This window comes from Rana temporaria, chromosome 9 (assembly GCF_905171775.1).
Source record: "Rana temporaria chromosome 9, aRanTem1.1, whole genome shotgun sequence".
Taxonomy (NCBI): Eukaryota; Metazoa; Chordata; class Amphibia; order Anura; family Ranidae; genus Rana; species Rana temporaria.
The window spans coordinates 12,154,423-12,177,866 of NC_053497.1; the positions used below are offsets into that span (position 1 = coordinate 12,154,423).

A 23,444-nucleotide genomic window follows, 5' to 3' on the forward strand; every position below is an offset into this window, starting at 1 on the left:
GGGGGTGGAGACAAGACCAGTCTCCCTGCCCATGTTGCAAGAGAAGAGTTGTGGGTGGGTCCCAGCAGGCCCCACCCACTACAAGCTGTCTGCAGAAAAATACAGGAAGGGGTGGAGACAAGACCAGTCCCCCTGCACAAGTTGAGAGTACGGAGATGTGGGTGGGTCCCAGCAGGCCCCACCCACTAGAGGCTGTCTGCAAAAATCTACAGGAGGAGGCGGAGACAAGACCAGTTACTCTGCACAAGGAGAGAGCGCAGCAGTGAGCGGTCTTTATTAGAGGAAGGAAAAGTCTCACACTGGATTACGGCACAGATCCAGAAGAAATACACAAAGCACACCGAGATTCAAACAAGAATTAATATTCTTCTTGTATTTAGACAGTTCAGCTTTAACACCAGAATGCTTTAAAGCATGGGTCTTCAAACTACGGCCCTCCAGATGTTCAGGAACTACAATTCCCATCATGCCTAGTCATGTCTGTGAATGTCAGTGTGTTACGATGCCTCATGGGATGTGTAGTTCTACAACAGCTGGAGGGCCGGATTTTGAGGATCCCTGCTTTAAAGGATAACTAAACCCAAAAACACATTTGTAACATATTGCAGCTTACAGTCCTTAGACGTGGTGGCTGCGTTAGTTTTCTTTTTTTCAAGCCAAGAACATTTGCAGCAAATACAGGAATCACTTGCTGATCCTGCCAGCAATACAGTGTCCTTATCACTTCCTGGGAGCTAAACCGACTCATATCTTCCTTCCTAGCCATCTTCTGTCCACTACAAATTGTAATGTGGATGAAGAAATACAGACATGTTTGTAGTCCATATCAGGAAAGCTCAACAATGGCTCTCTCCATAGACACAGTGGAGGAGTGACGTAGCCACCCAGAAACAGGAAATGAGCAGGATTTCCAGGAGAAAAGAAAAAAGAAAATAGAAGCAGCCACCACAGAAAGAACCAGTAATCTGTAGCTGCAGTATGCAGGGCCATCTTTTCCATTGGGCACGCTGGGAAGTTGCCCGGGGGCCCCATTTGCCTGGGGGGCCCCACCGGCTGCCCAGCAACCCCAGTAAAAAAATTGTGGAGAGTGACGGGTTAGAACTGCCCATGCCCAGTTTGCGGAAATCACAGTGAAGATCCGGTCCTCCACGAGTGGGGGGGTTGCTGATGTAAGGGGGGAGTGAATGCAAAAATGTAAGGGGGCACTGATATAAAGGTTCCCCCTCCTATATTAATGACCCCCCTTACCTTAGTGTATTTACTCTAAGGAAGGTGGTCTCTGGTCACCAGAGTGCCCCCCACATCAGAGTTCCCCTTTACATCAGAGTCTGCAGGATTCCCCCTTACAATGCAAGGGGGAACTCAGTCTGCGGACCCTGATGTAAGTGGGAAAGAGAAAGCAGTGGACTCTGATATAAGGTGGTCTCTGGTCACCAGAGCCCCCCTCCACATCAGAGTTCCCCCCTTAGATCATGATCTGCAGCATTCCCCTTTACATAAGAGTTCCCTTTCACTGTAAGGAGGAATCCTGCAGACTCTGATGTAAGAGGAAACTCTGTGCTGGCTGGGTTATAGTAACCTGACCTTCATGTCAATGAAGACATTTTTTTTGTTTTACTTTTGTTTAACTTAAACACATTTCTAATAGCACTAGCTATATGTTTATAGTTTAAATACTGACATTTGCATTGTTCGACACTGAAAACTGTAATTTTAGGTACTTTTTTTGCAGTGGCAGTAAAAAATGTGGTTCTGCCAGTAAATTTTATGATTTTTGTCAGTAAGTTCTTGTGCGTGATTGTGTAGACAGGGCCCCAGTGCACTGCATTGCCCGGGGGCCTATAATGCTCTTAAGATGACACTGGCAGTATGCAATATATATCAAATTTGGTTTTGGGTTTAGATACTGTTTTGTCACGTTTTTGGGGTTGTGTTCGATTTGTGCAAAGAGAGATCACACAAATACTTAAAAGTATAAAATTTATTAAAAGTAATGACAGATACAGATAAAGATGAAGAAAATATGACAGGAATACTTAACTAAAGATGCTGTTTCGCTATGGAGTCCCTCCAATTATAATTGGCATGGCACAGGTGACCACAGATGCATGCCTAATGACAGCTCTGTTACAAGACTAACTTATTCCAGTTTGGGCTGCCGAATTTAGACTTGTGTATAAGAGCTAGACAACCCCCAAGCCAACTTCATTTGCAATATGACCCCTCAAGGACTTGGTCAGTTTACAATCACAAATTCCTTTGGTCTGAGTCATCCGAAGTAATCAGGAAAACCAGGAGGCTTTCTTAGATATTAGCAAGGCCAACATTAATAAGGAATATGAAATACTGTATGCAATTTATCTATCAGATACACCTCAATGTGGGCTAAGGCTTCCACACCTGGGACCGAAAGCAACCAATAAAGGCAAGTGCCCTAGTCACACGACCATTTATATTTCTCAGACTGGGGTTTTTTATTATCACCACTAGCTTTTCCAATAAGATCAAGCCCATTGCTTGAATTGATTCCAATGGAAACTATGGCATGGATGGCATGGGGAAGGACAGCATACTCCAGGTGCGGGCGGACCAGAGTCTTGTAGAGCGGGAAAATTATATTTTTATCTCTGGAGTTAATCCCCTTTTTAATGCATGCCAACATTCTGTTTTCCTTGCAGCAGCATAACATTGCATGCCATTGCTGAGCCTATCATCTTCTAAGACCCCCAAGTCCTTTTCCATCTTAGATTCCCCCAGAGGTTCTCCCTCTAGTGAGCAGATTGCATTCATATTTTTGGCACCCAAATGCATTATTTAAAATTTTTCTACATTAAACCTTATGTGCCATGTAGTTGTCACCCCATTAATTTGTTAAGATCTTCTTGCAAGGTTTCCACATCCTGCGGAGAAATTATTGCCCTGCTTAGCTTAGTGTTGTCCGCAAATACTGATATTAAGCTGTTTATATAGTTACATAGTTAATCAGGTTGAAAAAAAACACAAGTCCATCTAGTTCAACCAAAAAAATAAAAAAATAAAAAATACAATCCCATATACATAATCCTTTACCCACCGTTGATCCAGAGGAAGGCAAAAAAAACCAGCAAAGCATGCTCCAATTTTCTACAGATGAAAAAAATTCCTTCCTGATCCCCCTAGAGGCAATGGGATTTTTCCTGGATCAACTTTACCTATAAATGTCCAGATCGTTTTTGAATAAATTAAATAGGGACAGAACCCTGGGGGCCCCACTTACCACACCAAACCATTTTAGAGTATTCCCTATTTATTACCACCATCTGAACTTGCCCCTGTAGCCAGTTTTCAATCCAGGTACTCACTCTTTGGTCCATGCTGACATACCTTAGTTTGTACAGTAAACGTTTATGGGGAAGTGTATCGAATGCCTTTTTAAAATCCAAATACACCTCATCTACGGGCCTTCCATTATCTAGATGGCAACTCACCTCCTCATAGAAGGTTAATAGATTGGTTTGGCAAGAACGATCCTTCATGAATCCATGCTGATTACTGCCAATGATACAGTTTTCAATACTAAAATCTTGTATATAGTCCCTTATCATCCCCTACAAGAGCTTGCCTACTATTGACGTTAGGCTAACTGGTTTGTAGTTCCCAGGGATATATTGGTGCCACATTGGCATTTCTCCAATCAGCTGGTATCATTCCAGTCAGTAGAATGTTCATAAAAATTAGGAACAAGGGTCTGGCAATTACTTGACTGAGTTCCTTAACCTCTTTGCCACCGCGCCATAGACAAAAGACGTCTACAGCGCGGTCGAGTTGTTCTGGGAGGACGTCCCTGGGAATCATCCGTGAGTGCCGGGTCTAGAAGACCCGGCGCATCATAGATCGTGGTAAATTGCCGCTGATAGCGGCCGTTTACCACGTGATCGCTCCGTCAAATGACGGAGCGATCACTTGTAAACAAACCGGCGTCATGTGATGATGCCGGTTCCTCCCTCTCCTCTCTGTACCGATCGGTACAGTGTGAGAGGAGAGGGGGGAGAGCGGAAGCAGCAGCAGCTGCTGTGGGCTGGATCTGTGACAAATGCAGTCACCGATCCAGCCATCCCTCCCTGTGCAATACTCTGCAATACCAGCAATACTCTGCAATACCCCCCATACTCTGCAATAACACCAATACTCTGCAATACCCCCCATACTCTGCAATACCCCCCATACTCTGCAATACCACCAATACTCTGCAATACCCCCAATACTCCGCAATACCTGCTAATATGACAGAAACTAGATATTTTTTTTTTTTTTACAGAATTTTCTGTGTTTTTTCTTTTATATCGCAAAAAATAAAAAACCCAGAGGTAATCAAATACCACCAAAAGAAAGCTCTATTTGTGGGGAAAAAAGAACAAAAATTTCAGATGGGCACAATGTTGTATGACTGAGTAATTGTCATTCAAATTGTGAGAGCACCGAAAGCTGAAAATTGGTCTGGTTAGGAAGGGGGTTTAAGTGCCCAGTGGTCAAGTGGTTAAGGACCCTCGGATGCAAGCCACCTGGTCCTGGTGACTTATTAATAATACGTTTTTCAAGTCTATTCCTAATTCTATCCTCTGTTAGCCATGAGGGTGCTTTATGTGACATGTCATGAGGTTAAACCTTACTGTTTTGGTTACTGAAGCCCCCCGTTTCCCCTCATTAAGACTGAGGAGAAGAATCAATTCAAAACCTTTGCCATCTGGGGCCAATATGATCTGACCTCCCTCTCTTGCTATTTATGTACTTAAAGAATTTCTTGGGATTTTTTTTTACTCTCCTCCACTATGTGCCTTTCATGTTCTATCTCAGTGGCCCTAATTGCATCCTTACATTTCGTATTGCATGCCTTGTAAAGTTGGAATGCTGATGGTGACCCCTTAGCCTTGTATTTTATGAAGGCCTTTTACTTTGCTTTTATATGCATTTTTACGTTGGAGTTAAGCCACCCAGGACTTTTATTAGCTCTTTTAAATGTATTTCCCATTGTGATGCACTGGCTAATACCCTTATTTAATATGCTCTTAAAGCACACCCATTTTTCCTCCATGTTCATTGTTCCTAGGATTTTATCACATTTAATATATTCTAGCAAGGAGCATGGTTTATGGAAGTTGGCTCTTTTGAAATTTAGTGTCTTTGTATTCTCCTTATGTTTCCTATTTGTGTGATTTATACTGAAACTAGTTGACCTGTGATAGCTGGTTTCTATCAGGTCTGTATTGTAAGTAATCAGTAGGTCTAGTAATGCTTGTTTTTTTGTTGGTGCATTTACCATCTGACCCATGAAATTGTCCTGCAAGACATTTAGGAAATGGTGAGCCTTAGACGAACGTGCGGTTCCTTCTGCCAAGTCTATGTCTGGATAATTAAAATCCCCCATTATAATGACACTTCCCATCCTTGCCGCCATTCCAAACTGTGATTGGAGATCCGCCTTCCCCTCCTACCTCTGATGAGGGGGCCTATAGCATACTCCCAGTGTTACTTTCCCCCTTGGTTTCCTCCCTTTGTAGTTCTACCCATAAGGATTCCACCTCCTCCCTTTCTCCATTTGTGATGTCGTCCCTCACATTCACTTGTACATAATTTTTGATATACAGGCATATCCCTCCCCCTTTTTTACCCTCCCTATCTCTGCGATATAGGGAATACCCTTCAATGGTTGCCAGCCAATCATGAGAGCTGTTGAACCAAGTCTCTAAAATTCCCACAAAATCGAAATCCTGCTCGTATAACAGTAGCTCTAGTTCTCCCATTTTGTCCGCCAGACTCCTGGCATTAGTGAACATTCTACTAATGCCCCCAATACTACCCTCTGAAATTTGTTCCACACTGGCTATCTCTACATCTGGACCATCCCCCCCTTCGCCTTGTTTATAAGCCCCTCTAACTTGCTGGCCATCTTCTCTCCCAGCCAATCTGCACCTTCCCCATTTAGGTGCAGTCCATCCCTGCTAAAGAGCTGGTAACTGACTGAGAAGTCGGCCCAGTTTTTCAGGAACCCAAACTCCCCCTCCTTTCTACACCAGTTCCTCAGACACTTGTTTACTTTCCTAATCTCCTGCTGCCTCTCTGGTGTGGCCCGAGGTACTGGTAGTATTTCAGATAATACTACCTTGGATGTCCTAATCCTCAGTTTAGCTCCTAAGTCCCTAAAATCTTTTTTTAGGACACTCCATCTTCCTCTGACTTTGTCATTGTTGCCAACAAGCACCATGACAGCCGGTCTTCCCCAGCTCCTCACAGTAATCTGTCCACCAGATCCTTGATGTGCCGAACCCGAGCGTCCGGAAAGACAACATACAGTTCGGTGCTTCAGGTCTTTGTGACAGATTACCCTCTCTGACCTTCTGATAATTGAGTCCCCTACCACCAGAATCAATTTTTTACATTACCTTGGCTTTACCCCCCCCCCCCTTACTAGTGGTATTATTCCCCTCGCAGCTAGGGGCATCAATCTGCTCCAGCAATGCTGGTCCCTGATGGTTTCCGCAATATCACGCAACGGGCCATACTTATTGGGATGTTCCAGCCAGGATCGGACTCCTTGACTCTTTCCCCTCTACCCTTCCTGTCACCCATCTACTTTGCTCTTGTGTTTGCACTTCTTTGTCTACATCCGCCTCTATGCTGGTCCCTGCAGGCACCTGCCGTGTACGATTCCAACTCTCCTTAAGTATGGAGAGTCTATTCAGTGTTGACAGTTGCTGCCCTAGATTCAGGACCTGGGCTTCCAGATAAAAAAAACTTGTGTGTAGCAGCCTCCTCGGCACCCCCTAATTACTTGCCTGAGCCCCATCTCTCTCCAACGATGTCCACAAATGTCTAAGCCATGCGGGACTCTCCTCCTGATTGGCTGAGACACATCAGATATTGTCAATCGAAGTCAGTCAGCCAATCAATCAGGGGAGAGAGGGGTGGGGCCGGGTCAGGGCTCCATGTCTGAATGGACACACAGAGCTCTGACTCAGCTCCAGTGCCCCATAGGAAGCTTCTGACTGTGGGGGCACTCGATATGAGGGAGGAGCCAGGAGCAGCAAAGAGGGACCCGAGAAGAGGAGGATCCGGGCTGCTCTGTGTAAAAACAACTGCATAACTGTATAACATGTTATTTTTTTCTACAAAAAAACAAGACTTTATAACACTTTAATTTATTTCAGTAATTCAATTAATAAAATGATACTCATATTTTATATAGATTCATTACACACAGAGTGACACATTTTTAAGCATTTTTTTTTTTAATTTTGATGTGTATGGCTTACAGCTAGTGAAAACCCAAAATGCAGTATCTCAGAAAATTTGAATATTGTGAAAAATTTCAATATTGTAGACTCATGGTGTGACACTCTAATCAGCTCAACCTCAAAACCTGTAAAGGTTTCCTGAGCTTTTACATGGTCTTTCAGTCTGGTTCAGTAGGTTACACAATCATGGTGAAGACTGCTGACTTGAAAGTTGTCCAGAAGACAGTCAATGACATCCTCCACAAGGAACCCAAAAACGAATTGCTAAAGAAGCTGGCTGCTCACAGAGTGCTGTATCCAAGCATATTAATGGAAAGTTGTGTGAAAGGAAAAAGTGTGGTAGAAAAACGTGCACAAGCAATAGGGATAACCACAGCCTTAAGAGGATTGTGACAGAAATGCCATTCAGGAATTTGGGGGAGATTCACGAGTGGACTATGGCTGGTGTCAGTGCTTCAAGAGCCACCACACAGAGATATATCCAAGACATGAGCTACAACTGTCGCATTCCTTGTGTCAAGCCACTCCTAAACCAGAGACAATGTCAGAAGCGTCTTACCTGGACTATAAGGAGAAAAAGGACTGGACTGTTGCTCAGTGATCCAAAGTTCATTTGGAAATCAAGGTCCCATAGTCTGGAGGAAGAGTGGAGAATCCAAGTTGCATGAGGTCCAGCGTGAAGTTTCCACAGTTTCCATTTGTCATCTGCTGGTGTTGGTCGACTGTGTTTTATCAAGTCCAAAGTCAGCACAGCCCTCTAGCAGGAAATTCTGGAGCACTTCATGCTCTTCATGCTTCAGCACTCTGTTGATCAGCTTTATGGAGATGCTGATTTTCCAGCAGGACTTGGCACCCGCACACACTGCCAAAAGTACCAATACCTGGTTTATTGATCACGGTATCACTGTGCCTGATTGGCCAGCAAACTTGCCTGACCTAAACCCCATAGAGAACCTGTGGGGTATTGTCAAGAGGAAGATGAGAGACACCAGACCCAACAATGCAGACAAGCTGAAGGCCAGTAAGGCAACCTGGGCTTCCATAACACCTCAGCAGTGCCACAGGCCTCCATGTTATGCCGCGGTGATGCAGTAATTCATGCAAAAGGAGCCCCGACCAAGTATTGAGTGCATACTATACTATGTACATGGACATACTTTTCACTAAGCCAACATTTATGTATAAAAAAAAAATTTATTACTGGTCTTATGTAATATTCTAATTTTCTGAGATACTGAATGTTGGATTTTCACAAGCTGTAAGTCATATTCATCAAAGTTAAAAGAAAGAAATGCTTGAAATATATCACGTGGTGTGTAATAATATATGAGTTTCACTTTTTGAATTGAATTACTGAAATCAGTTTTACTTTTTGATGATATTCAAATTTTTGGAGATTCACATGGATATTGTATCTATTTGTCTTTATCTGTGAGCGGTGTCCTAAATAAAAAAGAAGAAAAAAAAAGATACAAATTCACCGAACATTAAACTACTTTGAATACATAAAAAAAAACTTAAAATTGTAATCATTGCCAATCAGAAATACACAATCAACATACCAATTATTGTCTTGGTGTATTCAATGTCCATACTATAAATTGGTAAAACTATATATTCTACAAATAACCATATCACATAAATATGTGATTCGCAAAGGGTTAATTAAACAAGGTAACCCAAGTAGAACACAACATTTTACAGTTTAAAATTCAAAAGGATTTATCAAGGGTATCTCAGGGAAGCTCAGTGAACCAGGAGCATTGATGAGATAAGTGATTTTGTTGAAATTAAATTTGCAGCAAAATTAATTAACCATTTTATCATTCATTGAATTCTACCACACCCAAATAAATCTTATGCTTAGTATGCCTTCTTCTTCTGCCCTGCCTGCACATGCCTGCAATTCCTGGCTGTCAAAATGACAGCAGATAGTTGCTGTTTAACTACAGCAGCTGTAAAAGCTTCTTCTGTAGAAAGATGGGCAGTCTGACACATTGTTTATAAACATTGTTCAGAAAAAAGATTGAAAGATATACAGTAACATTGTTACTTTTGAATCTAGACTTTGTTTCATTTATCTGCAGATCAAAGGGATGAGCTTTGATCGTCATATGATCTTAGTTAAAGCAACCTGGAAAATTTTAAAGAAGGTATTTTAAATAAAATGTGTTCCTATTTAATTGCTTAAATATCCTAATTTCCCCATAATAACTCCTTTCTCCCCTGCTCCCTATAGGTATTAGTTTCATATATATTTTTTTTACTTTTATCTTTCTAAGCATTGATTTTTAAACTCTGGGCTGGATTCAAGAAGCAATTGCGCCTATGTAACCATAGTTACACAGCGCAATTGCTTACTTACTGATTCAGGAACCTCGTTACGCCGACTGCAGCCTAAGATATGCGCGGCATAAGGCTCTTATGCCCGCATATCTTAGGCTGCATTCTTGCGATGGCCGATAGGTGGCGTTCCAGTTGTGCTCAGCGTATAGTATGCAAATTGCATATTAACGCCGATTCACAACGTTACGCGAGCCCTGCGTACGCAGTTTACGTAGTTTCCGTACGGCGGTTTTCGCGTAAGGCTGCCCCTGCTAAGGCAGCCAATGTTACGTATACCCGTCGTTCCCGCGTTGCAAAATTTCAAATTTACGTAGTTTGCGCCATTCACGTTCAGTTTGAAGCAAATGACGTCCTTGCGACGTCATTTGCCGCAATGCACGTCAGGAAAGTTTCCCGACGGAGCATGCGCTCTACGATCGGCGCGTGAACGCGGCTAATTTAAATGATTCCCGCCCCCTACGGGATCATTTAAATTGCGCGCACTTACGCCGGGCATTTTGCCAGCGCGCCCACGCAATTTACGGAGCTACTGCTCCGTGAATCAAGGGCAGCGCAGTAAATTTGCGGGGGCGCAGGGCAAAAACGTTGCCCTGCGCCTCCGTAAAAAAAAAGCGCAATTGTACCTGAATCCAGCCCTCTGTTTTTTAATTTGTTCAGCTTAAATTTTGATATGATTTCAGTTAAAGTAACCTGAAAACTTGGTGAGTATACAATTTTCAGTTTTCCTGGCGCATCATGGCAGCATCCAATGGGAACTAACTCACCATATGGGAGAGTGCAAGAAAAAGTTTGTAATGGTTAGTAGCATAAGCTGAGCTGGGTTCACCTGATAAAGCTTAAAGTGATACTATAGGTTTGATTTTTTTTTATGTCATACAACATGTCATACTTACCTTCACTGTGCAGTTCATTTTGCACAGAGTGGCCCCGATCCACCTGTTCTGGGGTCCCACGGCGGCTCTCGCGGCTCCTCCCCGCAACAGATAACCCCCCCTGGGAAGCACTCTCCTCGCCATAGCCGCCGAGTGTATGACTCGGCCCCGCCCCCCGGTGGCCGTATCATTGGATTTGATTGACAGCAGCGGGAGCCAATGGCTGCGTTGCTATCAATCTATCCAATGAAGAGCCGAGAAGCTGTGGAGACAGCGACGCATGATCGTGAAAAAACACAAGGGTTTACAACCCCTTTAATGAAGGTGTTCTAGGAGGACCATATTGCTGACTTGCAAATAGCCTTAGGAGACACTCAGAACTGCACTGTCCACAGAGCTGGCATTGCCCTGGTTGAATGTGCTCTTAAGTCTTCTGGAATAGAAAGGTCTTGTGAAGAGTAGGCTCTTTTATTAGTCTTAACTATCTAGGACTGTGTGTGTTGATGCTGACTCTGCCCTAAGCCATGCGGAACCAATCATAAATTTCAGCTTTCCTGAATGAAAAGGTAGTTGCCAAGCAGATCATCAGGGTTAGACCACCATCCAGGGAATGTGGTTCTCCTGCCACACCACAGAAAGATGGTAACTTGACTTCCTGGTTAAAGTGGAAGGAGAAAGACGCCTTATGGATAAAAGTAGTCTGGGAATTTTGGGACCTATTCTGTCCAGGAAGAGTGTAGCCAATTCTGTAGGATAGAAATTAGGCCTTGATAGAGCTGAGGACCATAGGCAAGTCCCACTTAGGGTACAATGGTTTCCCAGCAGGTCTTTAACTCCATGCAAGCCTTTAAGAATTATATCACTTAAGGGTTAAGAGCTCCTTAAACCCCTGTACGTGCGGACAAGGCTAAACTTTGAACTTTAAATTGTATTTGAACCTAGGGCCCTGTCCAGCCCCCAATGCAAGAACTGCAGAATGTCGGATGGTTTTGGTGATAGAGGACTTTGAGATCTGCAAATTTTACCCATATTCTCTGGTCTTATTAACCACTTACCCCCCGGACCATATTGCTGCCCAAAGACCAGAGTACTTTTTGCGATTCGGGACTGCGTCGCTTTAACAGACAATTGCGCGGTCGTGCGACGTGGCTCCCAAACAAAATTGGCGTCCTTTTTTTCCCACAAATAGAGCTTTCTTTTGGTGGTATTTGATCACCTCTGCGTTTTTTATTTTTTGCGCTATAAACAAAAATAGAACGACAATTTTGAAAAAAATGAATATTTTTTACTTTTTGCTGTAATAAATATCCCCCAAAAATATATAAAAAAACATTTTTTTTTCCTCAGTTTAGGCCGATACGTATTCTTCTACATATTTTTCGTAAAAAAAAATCGCAATAAGCGTTTATTGATTGGTTTGCGCAAAAGTTATAGCGTTTACAAAATAGGGGGTATTTTTATGGCATTTTTATTAATATTTTTTTTTACTAGTAATGGCGGCGATCAGCGATTTTTTTTTCGGTATTGCGACATTATGGCGGACACTTCGGACATTTTTGACACATTTTTGGGACCATTGGCATTTTTATAGCGATCAGTGCTATAAAAATGCATTAGATTACTATAAAAATGCCACTAGCAGTGAAGGGGTTAACACTAGGGGGCGGGGAAGGGGTTAAGTATGCCTGGGTGTGTTCTTACTGTGGGGGGGGGGGTGGCCTCACTAGGGGAAACACTGATCTTCTGTTCATACATTGTATGAACAGAAAATCAGCATTTCCCCTGCTGACAGGAACGAGAGCTGTGTGTTTACACACACAGCTCCCGTTCCCCGCTCTGTACCGAGCGATCGCGTGTGCCCGGCGGCGATCGCGCCCGCCGGGCACACGCACGGGAGTCGGGGGCGAGCGGGGGGCGCGCGCGCGCCCCTAGTGGCGGCTAATAGGCAGGACGTCATATTACGTGCTCTCGCCTAGGAGAGCCACCTTGTGGACGTATTTCGATGGTGCGGCGACGGCAAGTGGTTAATGGAGACCTCTTTGGCTTGACACAAGGTAGCCACTACCTGAGCTGAGCACCCTTGACTCGGTAGCCTCCGCCTCTCAACTTCCATGACATCAAATGTAGTCTCTTGGGGCTGAATGGCAAAACTGGCCATGAGAGAGCAAATCCGTTGTCACTGGAAAAGGCAATGGTGACTCAAAGCTCAACTGTAGGCTCAACTGTAGGAGAGACAGACACCAGAGCCTCCTCAACCAAAATGATATAATTGCAATTATGATACTGGAAGTTCCACTGGCAGCCTAAGAATTCTACCTTTTCACTGCTGTCTAGGCACAGCACAACTCTTGTTCCTCTTATAAAAAGGAATGAATGCCAGAAGGGCTTTGAACGCTGCTCTCATAACTATGCCTCGTAAGCTGAACATCCCATGACCTCGAGCAGCCTGCTCTTTGAAATGCATTACCCAACCTTTCTGGCTGGGGTCTGACATGATAATTTTCCATTCGAAAATAACAATTTGTCAATTAGGAAGAACCAAGGATACTCAGGCACTGTCCTGCTGCAAGAGACTTCGCTTCCAAAGTACCTTTGACTTTTTCTATCAAATTCCTGCGAGCCGGGTCTGTCGTTGATTTACAGTTAACCAGTCCTGTCAGGTTGTGGGGTGGCGGAGTCACAACCCATTGTATGCTGCCATGATGCCCCAGGAAATAGAATTTATATCAATGGCTTTGACAAATAAATTCATACTTAAAGCGGTGTACTGGCCAAAAAATAAAACATTTAAAGCCAGCAGCTACACATATTGCAGTTGTTGGCTTTTAATATTAGGACACTTACCTGTCCTGGAGTCCCTCGATGTCGGCACGGCAGCTGATGTTTCCATCAGCTGTCGGGTGCTGCCGCTGCCATTGCGGGTAAGGGAACCCGGCAGTGTAGCCTTTCGGCTTCATGCCGGGAACCCTACTGTGCATGTGTGAGGCCCTGCTCCTCCTACTGACCGGGCGGCCAGGAGACGAGGAGGGAGCCCCGCGGTGACGTCACGGACCGCGGCCCAGACTCCCGGAAGTGGGAAAGGATACACGTCAAAGACAGGTATCCTGTTCTTCCTCCTCCTGAAAGGTGCCAATTGTGGCACCGGAGGGGGGAGGAATCCGATGAGCGGAAGTTCCACTTTAGGGTGGAACTCCGCTTTAAGATTCCACTATTTTATCTGTGACAAAAAATACTAGGACTTGGCAAGGACGTGCAGCATCCTAAAATGATATGCTCACCCGAACACATAAATCAGTTATAAGCATCAACATGTTAATGTAATTTCAAAATTATTTTTAATATTTTTAAATCTTCAGCTTTCATTAAAATAATCAATGGTGATGCTGCCATGAAGGTCTTTGTTCAGGCGTTTCCTGTTATAAGGTGACAACGCTCTCTCTCTATTTTGCCATTGTCCTGATTTATTGTGTGATTTTCATTTCAAAATTACTTTTTAATATATTAAAATTTGCATTTTTTTATAAATATAGGGCCAGATCCACAAAAACCTGACGTAACTTAAAAAATCCAATTTAAGTTACACTGCCTTAAAGTTTCTACCTAAGTGCCTGATCCACAAAGCACTTATCTAGAAATTTCAGGCTGTGTAACTAAAATTCCGCCGGCGCAAGGCGTTCCTATTCAAATGGGGCGAGTCCCATTTAAATGAGGCGCGCTCCCGCGCCGGCCGTACTGCGCATGCGCGAAGTTACGTTACGCCAAGTTTTGAGGATCGCGACGGCATAAAAAAGTTGCGTCGGGGGAAAATTTTCAAAGAAAAAACCGGCATGGGTTCCCCCCCCAGGAGCATACCAGGACCTTAGGTCTGGCATGGGTTGTAAGGAGACCCCCCCCACGCCGAAAAATTGACGTAGGGGGTCCCCCTACAATCCATACCAGACCCGTATCCAAAGCACGCTACCCGGCCGGCCAGGAAAGGAGTGGGGACGAGCGAGCGCCCCCCCTCCTGAGCCGTGCCAGGCCGCGTGCCCTCAACATGGGGGGGTTGGGTGCTCTGGGGCAGGGGGGCGCACTGCGGGCCCCCCCACCCCAGAGCACCCTGTCCCCATGTTGATGAGGACAGGACCTCTTCCCGACAACCCTTGCCATTGGTTGTCGGGGTCTGCGGGCGGAGGCTTATCGGAATCTGGGAGTCCCCTTTAATAAGGGGGCCCCCAGATACCGGCCCCCCACCCTAAGTGAATGGATATGGGGTACATCGTACCCCTATCCATTCACCTGGAGGCAAAAAGTAAAAGTTAATAAACACACAACACAAGGCTTTTTAAAATATTTTATTTTTCTGCTCCGGAGGCCCCCCCTGTCTTCGTTATTAGCTCAATTACCAGGGGGGGCTTCTTCTTCCGCTCTCCGGGGGTCTTCCGCTCTCCGGGGGTCTTCCGCTCTCCGGGGGTCTTCTCCGCTCTCCGGGGGGGGGCTTCTCCGGACTCCGGGGGGCTTCTTCCATCTTCTCCCCTCTTCCGCTCTTGTCTCGGCGAACCCCGGTTCTTCTGCAGCTCTCCGGTGCCTTCTTCTTCAGCGCTGGCTGCCTGCTATGTTTGTGTGTTAGCTCGATTTCAAACAGGCAGCCGGCGCGGTCTTCTGTGGCGTCAGGGTCTTCTCTTCCTTTCTTCCGATGTTGCCTCGTCGCCTGTTGTCGCTGTAATGATGGAAGCGCGCCTTGCATCCCATTTATATAGGCATCACCGTCCCATCATGCTCCGGTAGGTAGGTACCCACGTGGTGGGTGCACGTGGGTAGGCACCCACCACGTGGGTACCTGCCGGAGCATGATGGGACGGTGATGCCTATATAAATGGGATGCAAGGCGCGCTTCCATCATTACAGCGACAACAGGCGACGAGGCAACATCGGAAGAAAGGAAGAGAAGACCCTGACGCCACAGAAGACCGCGCCGGCTGCCTGTTTGAAATCGAGCTAACACACAAACATAGCAGGCAGCCAGCGCTGAAGAAGAAGGCACCGGAGAGCTGCAGAAGAACCGGGGTTCGCCGAGACAAGAGCGGAAGAGGGGAGAAGATGGAAGAAGCCCCCCGGAGTCCGGAGAAGCCCCCCCGGAGAGCAGAGAAGACCCCCGGAGAGCGGAAGACCCCCGGAGAGTGGAAGACGAAGCCCCCCCTGGTAATTGAGCTAATAACGAAGACAGGGGGGGCCTCCGGAGCAGAAAAATAAAATATTTTAAAAAGCCTTGTGTTGTGTGTTTATTAACTTTTACTTTTTGCCTCCAGGTGAATGGATAGGGGTACGATGTACCCCATATCCATTCACTTAGGGTGGGGGGCCGGTATCTGGGGGCCCCCTTATTAAAGGGGACTCCCAGATTCCGATAAGCCTCCGCCCGCAGACCCCGACAACCAATGGCAAGGGTTGTCGGGAAGAGGTCCTGTCCTCATCAACATGGGGACAGGGTGCTCTGGGGTGGGGGGGCCCGCAGTGCGCCCCCCTGCCGCAGAGCACCCAACCCCCCCATGTTGAGGGCATGCGGCCTGGCACGGCTCAGGAGGGGGGGGGGGGCGCTCGCTCGTCCCCACTCCCATTCCCGGCCGGCCGGGTAGCGTGCTTTGGATACGGGTCTGGTATGGATTGTAGGGGGACCCCTACGTCGATTTTTCGGCGTAGGGGGGGTCCCCTTACAACCCATACCAGACCTAAGGGCCTGGTATGCTCCTGGGGGGGAACCCATGCCGGTTTTGTTTTTTACAAATTGCCGTGGAGTTCTCCCTCGGGAAAGCATACCAAATGCCGTCGCTGGAATGGGCTTTTACAAGGTGTGACTAACTTTACACTTTGTAGAACCAGCCCTAATTTTACACTTGCAAAATAACACTTACGGCGCAAAAAGGAAGCTAGAAAGCTTTGTGGATCGCCTTAAGTGCTAATTTGCATACTAGCAACGGCATTTCGACTCGAAATGCCCCCAGCGGCGGATGCGGTACTGCATCCTAAGATTCGGCAGTGTAATTCAATTACACATGCCGGATCTTCTGTCTAACTTTGGAAAAAGCCTTTTGAGGATCGTTTCCAAAGTTACACACAGACTGAACAGCACTTAAGTCGGAGTATCTCTTTTGAGGATCTGGCCCATAATGCCTGGCGATCCTGCTATGAAGGTCCTTCTTCAGGCAACTCTCTGCATCCTACTGTAATTGAGCCCTTGTGTTGTCACCCCTGTAACACAGGCTTCCAATGGAGACTACTAGCCAGATTCAGGTAGAGCGCCGCATCTTTAAGGCGGCGTAGCGTATCGTATTTACGCTACGCCGCCTTAAGTCAGAGAGGCAAGTACTGTATTCACAAAGCACTTGCCTCCTAAGTTACGGCGGCGTAGCGTAAATGGGGCCGGCGTAAGTGCGCCTAATTCAAATGAGGATGGGGGGCATGTTTTATGGAAATTACTCGTGACCCGACGTGATTGACGTTTTTTACGAATGGCACATGCGCTGTCCGTGTACATATCCCAGTGTGCATTGCTCCAAAGTACGCCGCAAGGACGTATTGGTTTCGACGTGAACGTAAATTACGTCCAGCCCCATTCACGGGCTACTTACGCAAACAACGTAAAATTTTCAAATTTCGCCGCGGGAACGACGGCCATACTTAACATTGGCTAGGCCAGCTATTTGTTGGAATAACTTTACGCCGGAAAACGCCTTACGTAAACGGCGTATCTTTACTGCGACGGGCGCACGTATGTTCGTGAATCGGCGTATCTAGTCATTTACATATTCTACGCCGAACTCAACGGAAGCGCCACCTAGCGGCCAGTGGAAACATTGCACCCTAAGTTACGACGGCGCAGGCCGTCGTATCTTAGCTAGGTTTAAGTGTATCTCAGTTTGAGCATACACTTAAACTTACGACGGCTTAGATTCCGAGTTACGTCGGGGTATCTACTGATACGCCGGCGTAACTATTTGTGAATCTGGCTATACATGTGGCCTTTTCAACAAACATTACACAGATATAGTCCACTATTGTCAGCATCAGAAAAGACACCCTCAAAAATGCCATGCATATAGGCAGGATGTGGTTGCAAAGAGACTGCAGGAGATCAGATGTTACATAGGATAAAAAGGTTGAAAACATTTTAGAAAAAAAAAGGTGAATGTTAATGCAACCCCACAGAATGATCTGTCTGTTTGATACCCTGCTAATCTTCTATCATCTTTCACAGGTCCTCCAGTCACTGTGGGGATGAGTATCCATATTTCCAGCATTGACCAGATTTCAGAGGTCAACATGGTAAGTAGTGGCTCCATAATGCTTTATTATATTGAGTTTCTATTGGGTTGTAATAATATAGTAGTATAGCCAAGTTGTATTTAGCCCAAAACTAACCACTTGCCAACAATAGACGTCCTTGATTGGAAGTGTAATACCTATCACATTCTTAACTAATTAACATTGAGCTTCTCACCCCTGACTGTATGATATTGTATTTACTTTATGCAATTTGTCCACTAATTCTGTACTATTCAATAAAATATTTTGACAAGGAAGTGTAATGCCGGGGGTTATGGCTGCAGCAATAAGCCGTAACTCTGGTGTTGTTTTTTTCAGCTGGCAATTCTCTAACCGATAAAAGTGATCCAAGTGGCAAATCCGCCTTTGGATCACTTTTAGAAGCAGCTGGAGGGGTCAACCCCCTCTCCTGACGCTTTCCCGGTGGTTCTTGGGCTCACTAAGATAATAACATCTTTCAAATTTGACAAACAAAATTTGGTTATATATTGTGCTTTTTTTTGTTTTATTCATTAAAGTGTATTTGTTTGAAAAACCTGCTGCACAAATATTGTGTGACATAAAAAAGTGCCATTTTATTTTCAAGGGTCTCTGCTAAAAAAAAAAAAAAAAATATGTACAATGTTTGGGGGTTCTAAGTCATTTTCTAGTAAAAAAGTAAAGTAAAAAAAACACCGATTTTTAGATATATGAGATTTCAAGAAGCATTAGGCCGAAGTCCAATCATGGAAGCCTCCCAAGTTTCCCCCCCAACAATACCCCCATCTATGTTAATTGTCCCATTCATTAATTTATATTAAAAACATTAACATTTACGGAAAAAATACAGGAAATAATGGAGAAAAAAAAGTATGCATTATGTGACACAAATGGGATCTAATGCCGCGCACACACGGCCGTTTTTCATGACAAGAAAAATGCAATTTTTTAAATTGGCCGTGAAAAACGGTCTTGTGTGGGCTCCAGAGCATTTGTCTCGAAGAGAAAAATGGGCAATAAAAATTTAGAACCTGCTCTATTTTTTCTCTTCGTTTTTCACGTCGTCGTTTTTCTCGAAAAAAATGTGCCTGCTCAGAAGCAAGAAAGCCATTGTTGAAAGAAAGACATAAGAAGTGCCGTTTGCAGTTGGCGAGAAGCCATGTGGGGGAGGGGACACAGCAAACATGTGGAAGAAGGTGCTCTGGTCAGATGAGACCAAAATTGAACTTTTTGGCCTAAAAGCAAAACGCTATGTGTGGCAGAAAACTAACACTGCACATCACTTTGAACACACCATCCCCACCGTGAAACATGGTGGAGGCAGAATCATGACGTGGGGATACTTTTCTTCAGCAGGGACAGTGAAACTGGTCAGAATTGATTGGAAGATGGATGGAGCCAAATACAGGACAATCTTAGAAGAAAACCTGTTAGAGTCGGCAAAAGACTTGAAATTGGGGTGAAGGTTCACCTTCCAGCAGGAAAACAACCCTAAACATACAGCCAGAGCAACAATGGAATGGTTAAGATCAAAGCATATTCATGTGTTAGAATGGCCCAGTCAAAGTCCAGATCTAAATCCAATTGATACTCTGTGGCAAGACTTGAAAATTGCTGTTCTAGACGCTCTCCATCCAATCTGACAGAGCTTGAGATGTTTTGCAAAGAATGGGCAAAAATATCCCTCTCTAGTTGTGCATAGCTGGTAGAGACATCCCAAAAAAGACTTGCAGCTGTAATTGCAGAGAAAGGAGGTTCTACAAAGTATTGACCCCGGGGGTGCGCCATACAAATGTACCCCCCACACTTTTCACATATTTGTAAAAAACTTTGAAAACCATTTATCATTTTCCTTCCACTTCACAATTATGTCCCACTTTGTGTTGGTCTATCACATAAAATCCCAATAAAAGACATTTACGTTTTTGGTTGTAACATGGGAAAATTTCAAGGGGTATAAATACTTTTTCAAGGGACTGTATACAGTATTTTATGACACATCAAGGATTTACATATGCAAACTTGTAAAACTACTTATTGGTCCTCTGTCACATAAACAACTGCTTTTCAACTTACTGCTTATAGATAAAACATATACCAATTAGCCACAACACTAAGGCCTTGTACACACGATCAGTCAAAACCGATGAAAACGGACGGAAGGTCAGTTTCATCGGTCCAAACCGACCGTGTGTGGGCCCCATCAGTCAGTTATTCTTCGGTCTAAAATTTTAAAACTTGCTTTAAAATTGAACCGATGGATGTCTAACCGATAGGTCAAAACTGACGGTTAGTATGCAACAGCATCGGTTAAAAACCTGCGCATGCTCAGAATCAAGTCAACGCATGCTTGGAAGCATTGAACTTAATTTCTCTCAGCACGTCATTGTGTTTTACGTCACCGCGTTGGACTCGATCGTTTTTTTAACTGATGGTGTGTAGGCACATCAGCCCATCAGTCCGCTTCGTCGGTTAACCGTTCTCATCGGATGGACCGACCGTGTGTACGCGGCCTAAGACCATCCACCTAATATCAAGTAGGTCCCCCAAAACACCCCTGACCCGTTGAGGCACAGCCTCCACTAGACAAAGCATCATACTGGCTTTCCTTCTTCCCATACTGCATCCTGGTATCATCTCTTCCCCAGGTACAAGAGAAAAAAGTACTTGATCCCCTGCTGATTTTGTATGTTTGCCCACTGACAAAGAAATGATCAGTCTATCATTTTATTGGTCGGTTTATTTTAACAGTGAGAGTCAGAATAACAACAAAAATATCCAGAAAAGCGCATTCAAAAGAGTTATAAATTGATTTGCATTTTAATGAGTGAAATAAGTATTTGATCTTCTATCAATGAGCAAGATTTATGGCTTCCCAGGGTCTTCTATACAGGTAACGAGCTTAGGGAGTGCTCTTAATCTCAGCTTGTTACCTGTATAAAAGACACCTGTCCACAGAAGCAATCAACCAATCAATCAGGTTCCAATCTCTCCACCATGGCCAAGACCAAAGAGCTGTCCAAGGATATCAGGGAGAAGATTGTAGACCTACACAAGGCTGGAATGGGCTACAAGACCATCACCAAGCAGCTTGGTGAGAGGGTGACAACAGTAGGTGTGTGTCAAGTCACCCGTGGCCAGGTGACAAGTGCACCCCGCTGGGGTCAGGGATGCACCACAGGGTAGTGAACCCTATAGCCGACTGCTGCTATCGGAGAGGAAGCGTGAACCCAAGATCGCCCAGGGCGCGGAGTCTAAGACCCAGCTTTGTGTTCACCAGAGCCTCTAGTGGTGAGGATGGCCTTCGCTGCAGCTGGATCCAGGTCGCGACCCCTGGGATCCCCTAGGTCAGCTCCGCAGGGAGAGAGGGGAAGCAGCAAGCAAGACAAACGGAAGTAATGGGTAAGCCGAGGCCGGGGCAACAGGCAGACAAGGGTAACCGAGGGACAGGCAAAGGTCAGGGGCACAGGCAAACAGGAGAAGTCAAGGACGAGCTAAAAACAGTACACAGGAAGATAATCGTAGCACACTGCAGACCGGAACTTAAGCAAACAACACTGTTGAACAGCACTGCAGACCTCCTGGGATGGCCTGGGTGGGGCCATACAGGAAGAGGAAGTGATAAAAAGGGAACCAGAACAGGGTCAGGCCTCTAATGAACAGATGGAAACAGGTAAGCTGTTGGGCAGGCAGGAGGACAAGCTGCCCAGGGCACAGAGGAGGGTGGGGGGTGCCCACTGTTTGCAAGCGCAAGATCAGGGGCTAAAAAATAGGGGGCTGTAGCTTCATGTCTGTTCTGACTGCAACTGCTAGTTCACTGTGGACCAACATGTCCACTCTCCACTATTGACGTAGGCACACTCCCCAGAACTCTATCTCCCAGAAGCTTTTTCCAGTCACATCAATGGGATAGATTTACTAAAGGCAAATGGAATATGCACCTTGCCAGTGCAGCTGCATGCATCAATAAGCCTTGGCCACCCATGACCCGTTCTCCAGTTTTTCTTCCTTGGACCACTTTTGGTTGGTCTTGATCACGGCATACCGGAAACATCCCTCAGGAGCTTCAGTTTTGGAGTTGCTCTGACCCAGTCGTCCAGCCATTACAATTTGGCTCTTGTCAAAGTCGCTCAAATCCTTACGCCTGCCCTTTTTTTTAGCTTTCAACATGTCAACTTCAGGGACAACATGTTCATTTGCTTCTTTATATGATCCACCCACGTTCAGGTGCCATTGTCATGAGATAATCAATGTTATTCTCTTTACCTGTCAGTGGTTGCCAAAAGTATTGGGACACCTGCCTTTACACGCACATGAACTTTTATCACATCCCAGTCTGAAGCCTCGTACACGCGACCGGGAATCTCGTCAGGAAAAAAACGTTGTTTTTCTCGACGGGATTCTTGTCAAGCTTTCCTTGCATACACACTGTCAATCCAAAATCTCGTCGGTCTAAAGCGTGGTGACATACAACACGTACAACAGTATAAAGGGGAAGTTCGATTACAATGGCGCCACCCCTTGGGCTCCTTTTGCTAATCTCGTGTTACTGCGTGTTAGTTAAAATTTTGATGAGAGACGATTCGCGCTTTTCAGTCTTCCTGCTTTCAGATCGTTCTCTGCTTTTCAGAATGCTGACGAATGTGCTATCTCCATTACGAGCGCTAGTTTTACCAGAAGGAGCGCACCCGTCTCATACTTGATTCTGAGCATGCTTGTTTTTTTTAAGACTCGGAAAAGCATACACACGAACGTTTTTTTCTCGTCGTAAACCAGCGCGACGAGAATCAGGCCTTGTACACACAAAAGTTTTCCTCGACAGAATCCATCAAGAAACTTGGTGGGAGAGCTTTTTTGCCGAGGAAACCGGTCGCGTGTATGTTTTTCATCGAGGAAACTGTCGAGGAACTCGACGAGGAAAGAAGCGAACGGGAGTCTCCTTGTCGGGAGTCTTAATTTCCTCGTCGTGTTCCTCGTCGGGCTGGTTTTCGACGAGAAACACGATCGTGTGTATGCTAAGAAACCCGCGCATGCTCAGAATAAAGTATGAGACGGGAGCGCACCTTTGGTAAAAGTAGCGTTTGTAGTGGAGATAGCACATTTGGCACGCTGTAACAGTCTGAAAAGTGCAAATTGTCTCTTACCAAACTTTTACTCAACACGCAGTAACATGAGATTAGCAAAAGCAGCCCCAAGCAGATGCGTATCTAGTGAAAATGGCGCCTATGGCAAGCACTGAAACTGCGCCCCTGTCGAAACATTTGAAATCCATCTTTCAGATAACCTTAACAAAAAAAACAGCTAACAAAACTAGTGATATTTATCATCCCTTGTGATACCTTGGGTAGTGACATAGGCGTGCGCACAGGGTGTGCCAGGTGTGCCCAGGCACACCCTAAACACCCTATGCAGCACAGATTTCCCCTACTGCCCTGGCTCCCATCTTTCCCCCTGCAGCGTTGGCAGCTTCCCTCCTCTTCTATCGGCTGTTGCTCCTGGGATGTTTTAGGAGTGGGGAAGGGGCCAATAAATATGTAATTTACAGACCCCTTCCCTTTCTAAATGAACACCGTGAGCGATCGGTAGTGTGTGTTTGGGCTTTGGGGTGCACACCCTAATGCAATAGGCTGCACACACCTATGGGTAGTGACATACCTTTTTATGGAGAAATCTG

General features: G+C 45.3%; 1 protein-coding gene across 1 annotated transcript in view; it reads left to right on the forward strand.

Moving 5' to 3' along the window:
- Nucleotides 1-23,444, forward strand: part of LOC120913097 (gamma-aminobutyric acid receptor subunit beta-4-like) — a 191,842-nt gene that overhangs the window by 79,857 nt on the left and 88,541 nt on the right. The window contains exon 3 of the mRNA XM_040322798.1: nucleotides 17,724-17,791. Coding sequence (XP_040178732.1) covers nucleotides 17,724-17,791 — 68 coding nt within the window. The remainder of the gene's footprint in view (nucleotides 1-17,723; nucleotides 17,792-23,444) is intronic.